General features: G+C 57.0%; 1 protein-coding gene across 1 annotated transcript in view; it reads right to left on the bottom strand.

Annotated features, from left to right (window-relative positions):
* DSCAML1 (DS cell adhesion molecule like 1) overlaps positions 1 to 15,538 on the bottom strand; it is a 356,739-nt gene that overhangs the window by 334,137 nt on the left and 7,064 nt on the right. The window contains exons 2-3 of the mRNA XM_080642468.1: positions 5,826 to 6,143; positions 1,761 to 1,907 (exon numbers count right to left, since the gene is read on the bottom strand). Of these exons, the coding sequence (XP_080498594.1) occupies positions 1,761 to 1,907; positions 5,826 to 6,143 (465 nt within the window). The remainder of the gene's footprint in view (positions 1 to 1,760; positions 1,908 to 5,825; positions 6,144 to 15,538) is intronic.

The raw sequence follows: 15,538 nt of genomic DNA, 5'->3' as shown, positions 1-15,538 counted from the left end.
AAGACAGGCCTGGGTCCGCCCTGCCCCTCCACTAGCTGTGTGACCCAGAAGTTACTTTACTTCTTCGAGCCTCAGCTTCCTCTTCTGTAAAGGAGAGGGTGAAGGTACACGTATGGGTATTTTATACGGATAAAATGAGATATTACATGAACGTTCCTTAGCCCAGTGCCTGGTGTATAGGAAACACTCAAAATTCCTTCTCCTTTTTTCTCCTCCTCCTCCTTTTCTCTGTCTTCTTCTTATTTTAATGAATATAACTTAGTCCATAAAGCGCGTGTGTAGGACTTTGAATCACCTTCCGTCTGCCTGTGCACAGACAGGACATGCAGTCCCCATCACTGTGGGGCTTCGCCCAGAGAGGTGGCAGATCCAGGTCTCTCAGGGCTCAGCAGCCCATGGTTCCTGCAGCATCACCCCTGGGGGCTGTGTACCTCGTGCCTCATCCGGGGCACAGGAGTCCCGGCCTCTTCGTCCCAGACCCTGTGGAGCTGCACGTGGCCACCTGGTGGGGCCCAGCCACCTCTCCAGCACCATCCGGATCTCTGGCATGCCCGCGCCCCTGTGTGCTGCCTACATAGGCTCTCGCCCCAGCCCGAGTGCGCACCCAGCCTCTCCCACTAACTGTGGTTTCACACGGAGTGGGGGCAGCTGCTTAAGTGGCTTCAGACTCCTGCCCACCACCAGTTCTGGGGCCAGGAGACAGGACAACCTGGCCATCTGCTCGCGAGTGAGAGGAGGAAGATGTCCCAAGAGCGAAACACACGTCAAGGTCTCACAAAAAGGGTGCTGTCTTGTTAGCTGCGAATACACCCAGGAGCCCGTCTTCTCTCAGCTGGGCCCTGGGACCACCCAGAGCCTCACCACTGCCAGGCCGGGCTCCCCCCGAGGGGAGGGTCCCGACAGGGGTCAGAGCACTGGGCTGTTCAACAGCCTCCCACAGGGCCCAGTGCGCCGGGACTGGGAAGCCCCACTTCCGAGGCTGTGTGCACAGAAGTCTGTCCTCCCCAACTAACCCGGACACCTGAGCAGCGGAGTCACCTCGTGTGACTAGTGACTACAGAATGGAAGCCAGGTCCCGGGAAGAAGGAAGAGGGGCCACTGGGCCTCTGCCCTGGGCCATGGGGACCGGGGAGGTGGGACGAGGGGACACGGTGTGTAACAAGGCCTGGAGGCATTTTGAGGACTGGAGTCCTCTCTTGGGGTCTGTTTTCCTGCCGAAGGGGAACGCTGACCAGGAAAAGGAGCCGATGCTGCAGGCTGCACCCCAGCAGCCTGACAGGTGAGCCTACCGCCTGGCATTCACCTCCTTCTCAGGGCCAGGTGTGTGGGGGGTGGGTCGCGGGGGGAATAGCCAGGATTCTGAGGGGTCTCAGCTGCCTCATGAAAGAAGCCCCAGACGGCCCTGCAGAAATGCAAGTACGCGGGCCACACGCCAGCCTCCACGCTCTTCTCCCACAACCTCCACAAACAAGGCTTCCAGCCTCGACTCCCATCCTGAAAAGCAAGGGCGAGAAAAGACCCAGGGTCAGGGGTCAGGGCCCCACACACCTGGCGGAGGCTGCTGGCACATGGCTGTGTACCTCCCACACCGAAAGCATCGAGTGGCGACCGAAGACACTTTGCCAAAGCATCACCAGAACAACAGCAAATTGCTCCCTAGAACCAGCCTCAAGACCTCGGCGAGCTGACCGCCCACACAGCACCCCTGCGACATCGCTCCCTGCCCACCCCCGCACCGGCATGGCCCACGGTCTTCCTACCTGGGACGATGGAGACCGTGTCCTTCTCCCAGGACACCACACTGACATGGTCCTGCACGGAGGAGGGGATGAGGCACTTGAAGACGGCCATGCTTCCACGCATGCACCGCTGATCCTCCACCCGGACGGTGTAGGGTTCCCTGAACACTGTGGAGAGATGGCCGGGAAGGCCTGTGTCTCGGCTCCACTGGACATGGGGCCCAGAGAGGCCCTCAACTCCCTCAGCACCCCAGCCTCAGCCTCCCCCACCTCTTCCCACCCTCCCACTTACCCGGCCCAGGAGTCCCTGCCAGGATTTTTTAAAAATATTTTTTAATTGATTTCAGAGAGGAAGGGAGAGGCAGAGAGAGAGAGAGAGAGAGGAACATCAATGAGAGAGAATCATTGATCAGCTGCCTCCTGCATGACCCCTACTGGGGATGGAGACTACAACCCAGGCATGTACCCTGACAGGGAATCAAACCATGACCTCGGGGTTCATAGGTCAATGCTCAACCACTGAGCCATACAGCCAAGCCCTGCCAGGATCTGACTCCTGCCTGTGTGGCTCCTTCTTTAGCAAGCTCCCCACCCCCCCACCCCTGGGCAGCCCACTCTGCCTCTGAAACACCAACCTTCCTTCATGAGATCCACAAATCCCACACTGGCCGCCCCACGGTCAGGCGTGCTAACAAACTGTATTAAATGGGAAGGATGCTGAGGTGTCTGAGCCCTGCAGTGTGATCACATTCAACAGAGGGTGTGCTGTGAGGGAATATTCTAGAATTCATCCAAGGAAGCCAAACGGGAGTTCCCACATTATTCCTCGGCCCAGGGCGGCAAGAGTTTTGGGCACGGGGCCATAAGTTGCCAAATAAAAATGGACGTGTGATCTCATAACAGATTTTTGTTGGGTTTGGGAACAGCCACGCATGTGAGAAGCAGTTTGGGGAAGTGGAGGCCGGGAGCAGAACTGGGGGCTTGCTGGCTTTCCTGAGCAGAATGGTTGTCGCTCTCTGTGCCTCTAGAAACGCAGCGTGCGGAGACATGGGCTGGCATCTCCACGCTCCTGCGAAGCACACAGCCTTGCTCTCTCCACTTCCTAACACTGCCGGGACCTGAGCCCGCCTCCAGCCTCAGAACCCTTCCTCCTGGCTACAGGTTCTGGGGCTGTAACCTGTAGCCACTCCATGTATCAGGCCCATGTGGACGGGCCCAGCCTTAGTGGGCCCAGGGGCCCTGGGGGCTCTCTCCATCCTTCGACCCCTTCTCTGCCGAGGGGTATCCAGAGCCCCACTGCCTCCGACCTTGTCCTCAGCAGGCAACTGGGTGGTGCCCTCCTGCCCTCCCTGCCTGGCTGTCAGGGGGACATCCGGGCCCAGCAGCCCCCCTACCCCCACCCCAGGTTCATCAAGAGCCTCTCAATTGCTGTGTTTCCTGTCAGGCCACCCTGCCGCCCCGCTGAGGTCTTTATTCTGTCCCAGCTCTGGTGTGTGGTGTGACGGGAAGAGACACAGTTAAGTGGGAGGGAGAGGGGTGGAGACAGGCGCTGCCGCTGGATCTTCCTGGGTTTGGGCGCAGCACTGCAGATGCGGGGCACACACGGGGGAGACTGAGGGAAGCTGACCCTGGAGGGAAGCAAAGGGGAGGAGGAGAGGGCGGGGTTGGGGTGCACCCCCAGGATGGGCCGAGGGACCTGCAGAGGCCAGTGGTTAGGGTGTCAGACAGGCGGGCGCCTCCTACTCTGTAAAAGGAAATAATAATAACAATAATGACAGTAATAGTAATGTAGCGGGTAGAAGGCCTGGCACCCGGAGGCAGGGCCACGGGGCTGGGCCTCATTACAGTGCCATCTCTGTGAGCACTGGCACGCTCTGGGCAGCTGACGGCTCCTGAAAGGCAACCCCACGGGAGCCCACAGGCAAGGCTCTGAGCGTGGCCCTGGGTTCTGAGGCCACTCCCTCCCCCTGCAACGAAATGGGAAGAAGGTCAGCTGTTTAATGAAGTCTCACCCTCCTTGCTCCCCACACGCCTGGGCCCAGCAATTCGGAACCTGTACTTGTGACAAGCACTCCTGAGCCCGACGGCCCCGGAGTCAGAGACCTCGCTCCAGAACTCTCTCCTGTGCCGAAGGATGGTGCTCAAGGCCGGGACTCCTGCAGGGGGCTGTGAGGCCACCTATCCTCTCCCACTACAACTCTTCCCAGCAAACCACTCCCCAAGTTCCCTGCTTTCTTCCTGTAGCTGAGGCTGGCACCTGGCGGACAGGGCCGTCCTCGCCAAGAGGGACATCCTCGCCAAGAGGAGCTCAGCTAAGCCAGGCCGGGCCCACCTCACAGCTGAAGGTGGCACCCGGCGGACAGGAACGTCCTTGCCAAGCAGCTGACCAGGGCCATGCCAGGCCTGCAGACCTGCCTCCGTGAAATGAGACTTTCTGTTTTCTTTAGAGCAGCCACCGGAGGAGCCCCCACTGCCCTGACCTCTTATTATTTCCAAAGGCCAAACTCCATCACTGCTAACAGTTTTCACCATGAATGTGACCTGAAAGGCTGTTCTGTGAGAAACACTGGCCTCACACGGCCATCACCAGGGGCGGATGAAGGGCAGCATGGGGAGCAGGAGACGGCAGCGATGAGATGCATGGCTGCCCCACACAGCAGCAGGGGTGAATCCCACAAACAGAATGGTGAGCAAACGGCTCAAGAGAACACGGACTGTGGGACTCCAGTTTTATAAAGTACAGACACTGGCAATATCAACATGGCAGGAGTCTGGACAGTGGCTTCTCCCGGGGCCTGGTGATGAGAAATGCATAAGGGGTTTCTGCATGACTGACTGCATGTCCTGAGCTGGGTATCAGTTAGACTTTGGGAAATGCATCAAGCTGCATGCGTATAATAAATGCACTTCTCTTTATGTATCTATAATAATGAAAGTGTAATATGCTAATTAGACTGGACAGCTGGACGACCTTCTGGATGAAGCTGCAGTGACAGGGGCTGAGGCAGAGGTGGTTAGGGGCAATCAGGCAGTCAGGCGAGTCGTTAGGGGTGATCAGGCAGGCAGGAAGGTGGTTAGGGGCAATTAGGCAGGCAGGCGATTGGTTAGGGGCGATGAGGCAGGCAGGCGAGTAGTTAGAGATGATCAGGCAGGCAGGCGAGCGGTTAGGGGCAATGAGGCAGGCAGGCAAAGTGGTTAGGGGCGATCAGGCAGGCAGGCATAGTGGTTAGGGGTGATAAGGCAGGCAGGCAGAGTGGTTAGGGGTGATCAGGCAGGCGAGCGGTTAGGAACCAGCAGTCCTGGATTGCGAGAGGGATGTCCTACTGCCGGTTTAGGCACAATCCCGCCTAAACCGGCAGTTGGACATCCCCCGAGGGGTCCCAGATTGAGAGAGGGTGCAGGCTGGGCTGAGGGGACTCCCCACCCCTGTGCACGAATTTCATGCACCAGGCCTCTAGTTGTTTCAATAAAGTTTTTATTTTTAATTTAAGAAGGAAGGAAAGAGCTCATTGGATGTTTTCCATGAGTCAAGCACCAACAGGAGCACTGCATGTAGATGTGTGCAATCTCACAGTGATCACAGGCGGTGAGAATCAGGGCAGAGACTGGCGAATCCTTTGTAGGTGAGGAAACTGAGACTCAGAAAGGGGTGCTCTCACCTGGCTGCATGGCTCAGGGGCTGAGCGTCGACCTAGGAACCAAGCGGTCATGGTTCGATTCCCAGTCAGGGCGCAGGCCCGGGTTGTGGCTCCATCCCCAGTGATGGGTGTGCAGGAGGCAGCCAATCTATGATTCTCTCTCATCAGGGATGTTTCTGTCTTTCTCTCCCTCTCCCTTCCACTCTGAAATCAACACAAATATTAAAAATAAATAGCAAGGGGTGTTCTCAGCCTAAGGACCTACAGTGATGGCAGAGAGCTAAGATCCCAAAGAACAGAACTTTCCTCGAGGAACTGACTTTTACCAACGCCCCCCCCCCCCACCCCCGCAATGTTACACATGTGTCTTCAGAATGATGGGTGCTGCCCGCTCCCCATCTCGGCCCTCCAGACTGCACTCCCTGCAGCGGGGCGGGGTTGGCCTCACCTGCTTTGACGCGGATGTTGGGGCTGCGGATCTTGCCAGCGGCATTCTCCGCGGTGCAGAAGTAGTCATTGTCGTGGATAAAGCTGTTGAAGGCGGAGGGGGAGAAGGGGTAGAGCTGCAGCGTCCCATTGGCGTGCACATGCCGGATGTGGGGCACGTCGTAGATGTCGTCCCCCGTGGCCAGGTACCATCGAAGGGCTGCGCTGGGGGATCCTGCAGCCGGGCAGGGCACCACGACGCCCACGGAGCTGGAGAAGGTCACCTGCTGCAAGGAGTCATTCACAAAGTAGAGGCTGGTGCCAGCATCCTCCGGGCGGGCTGCAGGGGCGAGGGAGAGGCTCGGTTAGCGGAGTTTACCAGACCCTCATCGCCAGAGGCAGTGAGCCCACACTCAGGACTGCCAAGCACCTCGTTCCACAAGCGCTTACTGAACGCCGACTGTTTACCAGCACTGGCAACGGTGAGCCAGAGGCAGACCACCCTGCAGAGGCTCTGGCCTTGCACAGGGACAGTTAAAACATCGCATGGCAAGAGGAGCCACCACTCTGCTACACTGAAGGGTCGGAAGCCCTTGTTTAGATGATAAATATTTATTGAGCAGCTACTATAGGCAGGCGGGTTCACACCCATTACCTCCATTCACCTGTACCATCCTGCGGGACGGAGGTACTGCTTCTCTTCATCATTGTCTTTTATAGGCTGAGAAGAGGTAGGCGACTTGTCTGAGATGACACAGCTAATAAGCCCCAGAACAGACATGTGGCTCCATTGCTCCCAAAGAGGGTCTCGGTGTACTTTGTACCCACCACAGCCGAGAGATAAAACGTGTAAGACCGTGTTCTGCAAAGCATGGCTGAGGGAGTGGGGATGCTCACCTGGAAGATGGAGACCCCAGGAGACCTTGAGAGCTGCCTTTACCTCTGGGGGCCAGTTTGGAAAAGGCGCAGCCTACAGCAGAAGGACGACGGGTATTGGGAGCGGATGCATTTGAGTGTGGGAGTAGGAGCCCGCCCCACTTCTCAGCCTGCCCCTGCCATGGCGGCCTGTGGAGTGCCCTTCCCATCTGGTTGGCATTTCCTCAGCCTGTAAAACGTGGGGAGGATGGACCAGGCTGCAGACCCCAACCCACCGGCAGGGGGCCCCTGCAACACAGGCTCACATGGAGAGCATGCTCCCTGGCAGCTGCTGCTGGGGCAGGGCCACCCGACAGGGAGAGCAGTGTCTGCAGCGCACATCTCAGCTCAGGACCTCAGTGTTCCTGCCCCAATGGGAGCAGCCCTGAGTGAGGGAATCAGGGCCCTGCCTCCCCATGGAGAGGCCTGCTCCTTTAAGAAGGACCACCTCTGACCAGGAGGAGGAGAGAGCCTGGTCCCAGGCCTGCTGCTGGAAGCCACGCCCTCTCCACCAGGAAGATCAAGGACCACACAAACCACTTGGCTGCTGCTCAGAGTGCAGGGGACCCACTTGACCTCAACTTCCACAATTTTAATGCAGGAGAAGGGCCCGCATCTGGACCGCATTAATATTCTTGGCTTAACTCTGAGCCGGGCCTCCAGGGAGAATGTGCCAGGCAGTGCGTTGAGGGAGGCCATTGAGCTTCATTGGTCAGAGCAATTCACATCATCTCATAAGGAGCCACGTGGAGCTACGGGCAGCAGCGCTAGACACACGTCTGTCCTCGGCTGCGGCTGAGGCGTGGGGGCGACCTCTTATAGCAAGTGCATCGGCTGCCCTGCTGGGCATGCTAGCTGAGTGCCCAGAGGCTCCGGGAGTGGCAGCATCCCTCCTCCTCCTCCTCCTCCTCCTCCTCCTCCCACCTTCTCCTGGGACAGTCCTGCTGCCGGTAGTTGAGCAAGTCTGCTCTGGGGAAGAGGAAGTTGGCCACCAGGAGACCCCGAGAAGCTCAGATGTGCCCACTCACAGTGGCTGGAGTATTCCCCAAGGTCACTCAATCACACCATTTCACAGGTGGGCAAACTGAGGTGTAGGAAAGCTTCTCTCAGGATCCACCTTCTCCAGGTTCCCTTCCCTGAGCCTGCTCACCTCCTGAGAGACTTCCCTGCTGAGATTCAGTCAACAAATCATTGTCGAGCATCTTCAACATGCCAGGCACCATTGTTCACAAGTTTCTTATAGGACCTCTCTTAGTCTCCCCACTACCTTACCAGATCAGCATTATACTCATCCCCATTTAAAGCTGAGGAGACTAAGGTACTGAGAGATCAAAGCCACTCACTCAAGACCACACAACCGGTGAGTAAGGGCTCTGAGAGGCGGATGCAGGCCAGCTGGGCCCAGAGTCCAATTTCTAACCATGAGATCACTGTACCCACCACCACAATACACAGGGGACTTCCTCCTCCTCAAGCACCACCTGGCCGCCAGCTTCCATATTCAACCATCCGGGAACAGAATTAATACAACTACACACGCGCACACACATACACCCTTCCTGGGGTTGGGGGCTGTAGGACTGGTACTTCAGATAGTGCCCAGCCTGTGGGGACAGGGGACCTCATTCTGGGGTCCTGGCTGCTTCCTGAGACAACCTAGCCAATCAGACCCCTCACCACGGCAGCTTCGTGGATGCTGGGAGCTGCACCCATCCAGGCCCAGAAAGACTGCACTGTGCCTGACAAATGGGCTTGGGAGGCTCAGAGATTCCTGAGGAGAACTCCGGAACTGACTCGGGGCGGTGATAACATATGGAAGGAGGAGGAGGATGTCCCCCGGTAACGATTCCACATTTGCAGGACTTCCTAGGTGACGTTACTATTCTTTTTTTTAAAGTATATTATTCTTTTTTAAAAATCTTTTTGTTGTTGTTGTTGTTGCTAATCCTCACCCGAGCATATTTTCCCATTGAATTTTTTTTAAGAGAGAGTGCAAGGGAGAGGAAGAGACAGAGAGAAACATTGATGTGAGAGAGATATATCAATTGGTTGCCTCTCACACAAGCCCTGCAGGGCCAGGGATGCCTGCAACCAAGTATGTACTCTTGACCAGAATCGAACCCGGAACCCTTCAGTCTGCAGGCCGATGCTCTATTCACTGAGCCAAACTGGCCAGGGTGCGATGCTACTATCCTATTTCCATTTTACATAGAATGGTAAGGAGATGAAGACTCAAAGTTAACTAACTACCCAAAGTAACACTGAGTATATGTGCCAGATCCAGGGCCGAAAACCAACGTTGCCTCCCTTTCTGAGCCGGGCACAGAACTGACAAGTCAAACCACAAAATATAGGCGGCACTCTCCTCCTCAACATTTCTTCCACCGCGTGACGCCCCCACACTCCTAACACACATTCCTAGCCTCCTTCTCTCCCGCTGGACATCTGTCCCAGCCTCCCTGCCTGTGAGACAGCCCCTTCCCAGGCCTCCCCACCCTCTCTCAGGAGTGCCAACTTCAAAGCCTGCCTCTGCCTGCATGCGGGCCTCGGGGCCTGCCCCAGAGCCAAGGACAGGGTCTCAGCAGCCACAAGTGAGAAGATCTAATTGATGGATTGACCAGGACTGTCCAGCCACCTGCCGGGCAGATGAAAGACAGATTTACAGCAAAGGAGAGCGGCCTCCTGGTTATCCCGCATGGATGTGAGCTGCTGTCTTCTGAGCCTGGGCTGGGGAGGCTCAGACAAACCATTCATTGCTGCTGGTGGCTGACAGCGCGTGGCTATCAGGAAACATCACCCTCGGGCACAAAACAAGAGCATTTTGCACTTACATCGGCCCTCATATTTTACCATCACAGGCACCTGTCAGCTCAAAACGCAGAAGCCCTTCCATAAACATGAATTTAGTCTCACCTCACCTGCTCAGAGAAAGGAGTGAGCAGCTGCACAAAGAGGAAACTGAGGCACTGACCACCTCAAATCTCTGCCACGTGCCCAGGTGAATGCTGGCCCCAGGGCACAGTGAGTGGCTGCGGCAGCAGTGGGTACGCAGTCCTCTTGCCATGGAAGGGGAGTAGCCGGGCCCGAGGGCCTCACTGAGGCTGGCGTGGCCTTCATGTGGGGCTTCCTCTCCTTCTCAATCTCCTGTTGGAGTCTTCTGAGCCTCAGCAGCTCAGAGAAGAGCCAGGAATGTGTGCAGCAGCCGGAGCCGGGGGAGTCTGACAGAGCTACCTTCCCTCCTGCTCGCCTGACCAGCTGTGTGACCTCAGGCAGTCCAACTAGCCTCTCTGAGCCATGGTGTCAAAAGAGGGAGGATTGCATTACCTGCCTACTCCCCACCCCCAGGACTGCCCAACAGTAAAACAGAATGTGACAGTGCTTGGTGCCACGTGACCAGGTGTGAGTCTGAGGGATGGGCTTGCTGTTCTGGTCCCAGCAACCCCCACCCCAGGGGCCAGGGGGCCTAAGGTGACTGCAAAGGATGCCAGGGCACAGCGCCCCTCTGCAGCCTGTGGGACTCCAAGCCCTTTCCCACCCCCTTCACCTCCTTCTCCCCTGCACTTCAGGGCTCTCCTCCCACCACGTCCTTGCTGACCAGGGACCGGGAAAGACTTGGCTCCTCAGGGAATCAGGAGCAGCAGCCATGGTCAGCAGGCCCCGGGTGTGGGAAAGGCATCAGAGAGGGGAGTGGCCAGAAAGGGTCCCCCAGAGCCAGGGCGGTGAGCAGAGAGCTGAGCACTGATTCCACAGGAGCCCCAGGAGGGAGGTCCATTACTCAGCATCAGAGAGGAAGCTCTGGGAACGGGGCTTGAGCTGAGCCTGGACGGAGGACCAGAATGAGGCCCTCCTGGGAAAGGACCCTCTGCACAGTGGCTCGGTGACAGGTGTGGGTCTGGCATGTGTGGGGGACACGACAGAAACCTTTCAGGCAAGAGTACTGGGTGGGACTGGGGAGGAGAGGCAGAATCAGCGGGCTTGGCCCTCAGTGGTGGGCACGTGGGGAGGTTTGCAGGCTCCTCCCGGGTGCACATTGAGTGGTCGCTCAGGACAGGGTGACTGAGATTAGTTGAGTTCTTGGAGCCTGTGCCTAACTTCCTTTTGGCCACACACCCATTTTCCTGATGGCTTACTGGCCTGGTCAATGACACAGAACTCTCCAAAGAAAGGAGCCTACCATGAATTGAGCACCTACTGTGTGCATGCACCCAGGCTTATGTGCTTCCAGGGCATGTTCTCATGTAATCCTCACATACAGGAAGGAGGTGGGTCCTGGGAGCTGCATGTACAGGGGAGAGCAGAGGCTCATGGGGAGGAATTTCCCAAATCACACAGCTAGACAGAGATAGAGCCAGCACCCAGCAAGGCCGGCCTGGTCCCCAAGCCCGGGTGCTTTCTGCCACAAGCTTGGGGCCTGATGAGGTTTCTCCTTCACTCTCCGAGGCCAGTCTTAATTTGGAAAACAAATCCCTGGACAGGAAACCCCTCCTTTCCCTCGCTCCCCAGCCTGCTCCTGCTTCCCTGGCCAGCTGAGTGGGCATATGCAGAGAGAACCAGAGGAGGGGCAGCACTTCCTATGTGAAGAGAGACACTCAGATCAACAGCAGCGCTTCTCTGGTCGGAGGGGAAAGTGGGTTTTTAATAGGAAATGGAAGTCGTGGGCTTGGTTGTGATGGGACAGACACCCAGCCTTAAGCCCAGTTAATCTCCTCGTGGGTAGCACGGAGCACCCGATGCCGCGCCATGGAACAGGCTCCACGCCGCCATGAGATTAGCCGAGTGGAAATAGCACAGCGATATTTTTAAATCAGAAATCGTCCTGGGCATTTGGCTGCCCCAGGGTCACCCCCGAAACCTAAATACCTGTTCCATCAACTCCCTCACTCTGCCCTGCGTCCGGCCATGGGGATTCATTTGTAGAAAGAAAGGGGACACCCGTGGGCTCCCTGGGTTGGGAGGGGGGTGTCTGGCCAACCGAGGCTTCCTCCCAGGTGCACCCTGAATTATCCCCAATCATTGGAAATGACCCCCAGGGGACTGACATCACCACTTGGCCTCGCCTGGGGAGGAGGTAGGGGCACTGTGCTCTCCCCCTTCAGGACACTGACTGGTCTCACTCATGGGGCTCCTCCCTGGGAGCTGAGCCAGCGCAGGGGCCTGTGCGAGGCATCTGCCTGGGCACAGCCACGAGGGTGGGAGGGCAGAGCAGGTCCTCGGGAGCAAGGAGGCAGGGGAAGTGGGCAGGGCTCCCTGCAGGCTGTGAGCTCCCTCCCGCTCACCACTCCATCCCGGGGCCTAGCCCAGCACTGGGCACTCAGCACAATGGCTACCCACTCAAACCCTGCAGCCAGGCTCCCTACGAGTGATTCCCTGCTTTGCCGCGTACAAGCAGTGTGACCTTCGGCCAGCGCTGACCTCTGTGTCAAGTGTGACCTCTGTGTCAGGTGTGACCTCTGTGTCAGGTGTGACCTCTGTGTCAGTGTGACCTCTGTGTCAGGTGTGACCTCTGTGTCAGTGTGACCTCTGTGTCAGGTGTGACCTCTGTGTCAGTGTGACCTCTGTGTCAGGTGTGACCTCTGTGTCAGTGTGACCTCTGTGTCAGGTGTGACCTCTGTGTCAGTGTGACCTCTGTGTCAGTGTGACCTGGCCAGCACTGACCTCTGTGTCAGGTGTGACCTGGCCAGCACTGACCTCTGTGTCAGGTGTGACCTGGCCAGCACTGACCTCTGTGTCAGGTGTGACCTGGGCCAGCACTGACCCGTGCAGAGGGCTGGCAGGTAGGTGAGTTTAGTGGTGATGGTTCCTGGTGAGAAAGGGCCGGCCCCCTCAGTATTTTTTGACGTTATCAGTGTTATCATTAGCGCACAGGCATTAACTGTGAAATAAATACCCTCAACAAACATTACCTCTCACCTACAATCATACTAATAACAACGACACAACGAAAGACCGAAGCTCAAACGTCACTCCATGTAAGAAACGCTGCAGCTGTGTAAAGTGCAGACCCACCAGAAGGTGGGGGGGCCGTCTGCCCGTCAGGAAGCTCTTTCTGATTCAGGTGGTCCTGTCTCCACGCAGGGCCGCCCTCCTCTGGGGAAAGACAGATCTGCCATCTGGGCTCCAAGGTCACCTTTCCCAGCAATGGGCATTCTCCTGGCTCGGCCTGAGGACCTTCGCACCGCAGTGACTTAACCTGCTGATCGAGGTCATGCAAGGACAAAGCATTGCGCTAGCCCATCCCGGCCCGGCAGCCGTGCGGACCTGTGAGGCTCCCGGTTCATGGCGAGGCTGATCTCCACACAAACTTCCACTCCCATGCAGGCGGGCAAAACTAGGTTTATAGTGTGAGCACACAAACCAGTTTGCTCTTGTCTGATTTATTAGTTATTGTATTGTTTTCCATACAAACAACTGGAAACCTACCTCTGGTATACTGTTTGTCTTCACTGACTGTCCTCATCCCACAGCTGGAAAAACTGGCCCAGAGAGGATCAACCAGTGGGGCCCAGCCAACCCCTGCACCCATCCAAACCCAGCTCAGAGAGCGGGTCTGGCGGCAGCATCCGGAAGCCCTACTGTGTGTGCATCTTGGAGACAGACGGAGTCCAGGCCCTTGGCAGGAGGAGGCGATCTCCCCAGACAGCACCAGAGCACTTGTAGGCGGCCAAAGCTGGTCCTTCCCCTGGGACGAGATGGAGCAGCGGGGACGGAGTCCGGTGCCTTCAGTCCACAGCTCCCCGGCACCGGGCACACCTGCTTCACCATCCTCACCATGCCTGTGCCCACTGTGTCTTTGCAGCACTTGGCTTTTGCCAGGTGCCATGCAGATCCTTTACTTGCATTACAGTGCCTTTGACCCTGACACCAGCCCCCGGAATGTGGCTGCCACACGAGGCCACTGTTACAGTGAGAGAGCAGAACCTGAGGCCCCAGGTCCCTTTCTATAGCTGTGCCTCTCAAGGGGCCAGCATCCCAGATGTGTCCTGTCTCCAGGCTGTGAACATACCACAGGGGGTCTCTGATGAAGGACAGCAATTTGGGTATAAGAGTCCTGATTTATTTGGGACTGTCCCAGACATCAAACACTTTATCCCCAGTATGTCCTCTCCACAATGAAATGCTGGCAGCTCCTTACTCTAGGCACCGAGATGCCAAAATACCACCCACCCCCATTTCCAAACGCCCCTGGGGAGGCTGTCCTACCCCATCGAGAAGCACGGCCAGGGTCCAAATACCTCACCTCTGTCCATCAGAAACATGATTGTTCTTTTTTCTTCTTTTTTTTTGCTTAATCCTTACCCGAGGATGTTTTTCCATTGATTTTTAGAGATAGTGGAAGAGAGAGGGAGAGACAGAGAGAAACATTGATGTGAGAGAAACACATCGATTGGTTGCCTCCTGCATGTGCTCCAACCAGGGCCCAGGCTCGGGAGGACCCTGCAACCATGGTAAGTGCCCTTGACTGGAATCGAACCCAGGACCCTTTGGTCTGCAGGTCTATCCACTGAGCAAAACCGGCCAGGGCTCTTTTTTTCCCATTTTTTAAAGATTCTTAGCACAAACAGTTCCTGTAACCAGCAACCAGGAACCTACAGGACCCGGTAAAGATCAACCACCCTTCAGCCTAACGGCCCTGCACCACTGGCTCTAGGAGAAATTACGAGCCAACAGCTGACAGTGAACAGACTCTGACCTCCAGCCCCTTCCCGACAGGGCCTGTCCCAGGGCCTCGTGGCAGGAGGGCCTCCCAGGGAGCTGGCCAGACAGCACAGTTGTCCCACAGATCCCTCGATTTAGACTGCTAATGCTTGAGGGACTTAAAAGATTATTTTGTCCAATCCCCTCCATTTCCTGATGGAGAGAGTGAGGTCTAGAGTGGTGGACCTGTGCACCCAGGTCCTCATCCCACAGCTGGCCCAGAGAGGGCTCTCTGCTCCCCCCCGCCCCCCCCCCCCGCAAGGCTGCGTTCTCTGCGGAGCATCGCCCTCAGGGAAGGGCCCTGGGGCCTGTGGAGAAACCTTCATCTGGGTCATGGAGGATGGAGTTGTCCAGGGACCCCAAGGGCATGGGCTGTCAAGGGTGTTCTCTATGCACAAAAACCCAGGGAGACTCCTCCCAGCAGGAGAGACAGAGAAAGCCACCCTGCTACAGGTATGGAGCTCACCCGTGTGGCCCATTTACATCGGCTTTATGGCATCAAAGCCAGACAGTTCTTACTCTGTCCAATCCTGGTAGAGATTTAGCAACCAATCCCAGCTTTCCTTCGGCAGGTGTGTGTGTGTGTGTGTGTGTGTGTGTGTGTGTGTGTGTGTGTACTAACGAGAAAGAGCCTTGTCCTGCCTGGTGTCCTGGCTGGGATAGACCCGCCTCCACCGCTTTCCATTCGGGGCCTCCACTTGCCGCAGCAGCACCTCAGGAATGGAGACGCAGCGTGGAGAGGAAATGCCGTCATGAGGGAGCATGAGAGGGAGCAGGGACTCCGGGTGCCTGGATTAGAGGCCCAGGAGGCAGCACATGTGCCCATGAGCCGTTCACGGTTCGCAAGGGGCAGAGGCTTCCCCTAGAGCAGCCGTGGGCAAACTACGGCCCGCGGGCCGGATCCAGCCCGTTTGGCTGTTCTCTCTGGCCCGCGGAGCCGAAAGAGCGGAGGGTTCTCTTGCTCTCCCCTCCGCTCCTTTACTTTGAATTTATATTAGTTCACACAAACACTCCATCCATGCTTTTGTTCCGGCCCTCCGGTCCAATTTAAGAACCCATTGTGGCCCTCGAGTCAAAAAGTTTGCCCACCCCTGCCCTAGAGCCACATGGCCTAGAGGGCGGAAG

This window comes from Plecotus auritus (assembly GCF_963455305.1).
Source record: "Plecotus auritus genome assembly, chromosome: 9".
NCBI classification, from domain to species: domain Eukaryota; kingdom Metazoa; phylum Chordata; class Mammalia; order Chiroptera; family Vespertilionidae; genus Plecotus; species Plecotus auritus.
This window is presented reverse-complemented; position numbering and strand designations above follow the sequence as displayed.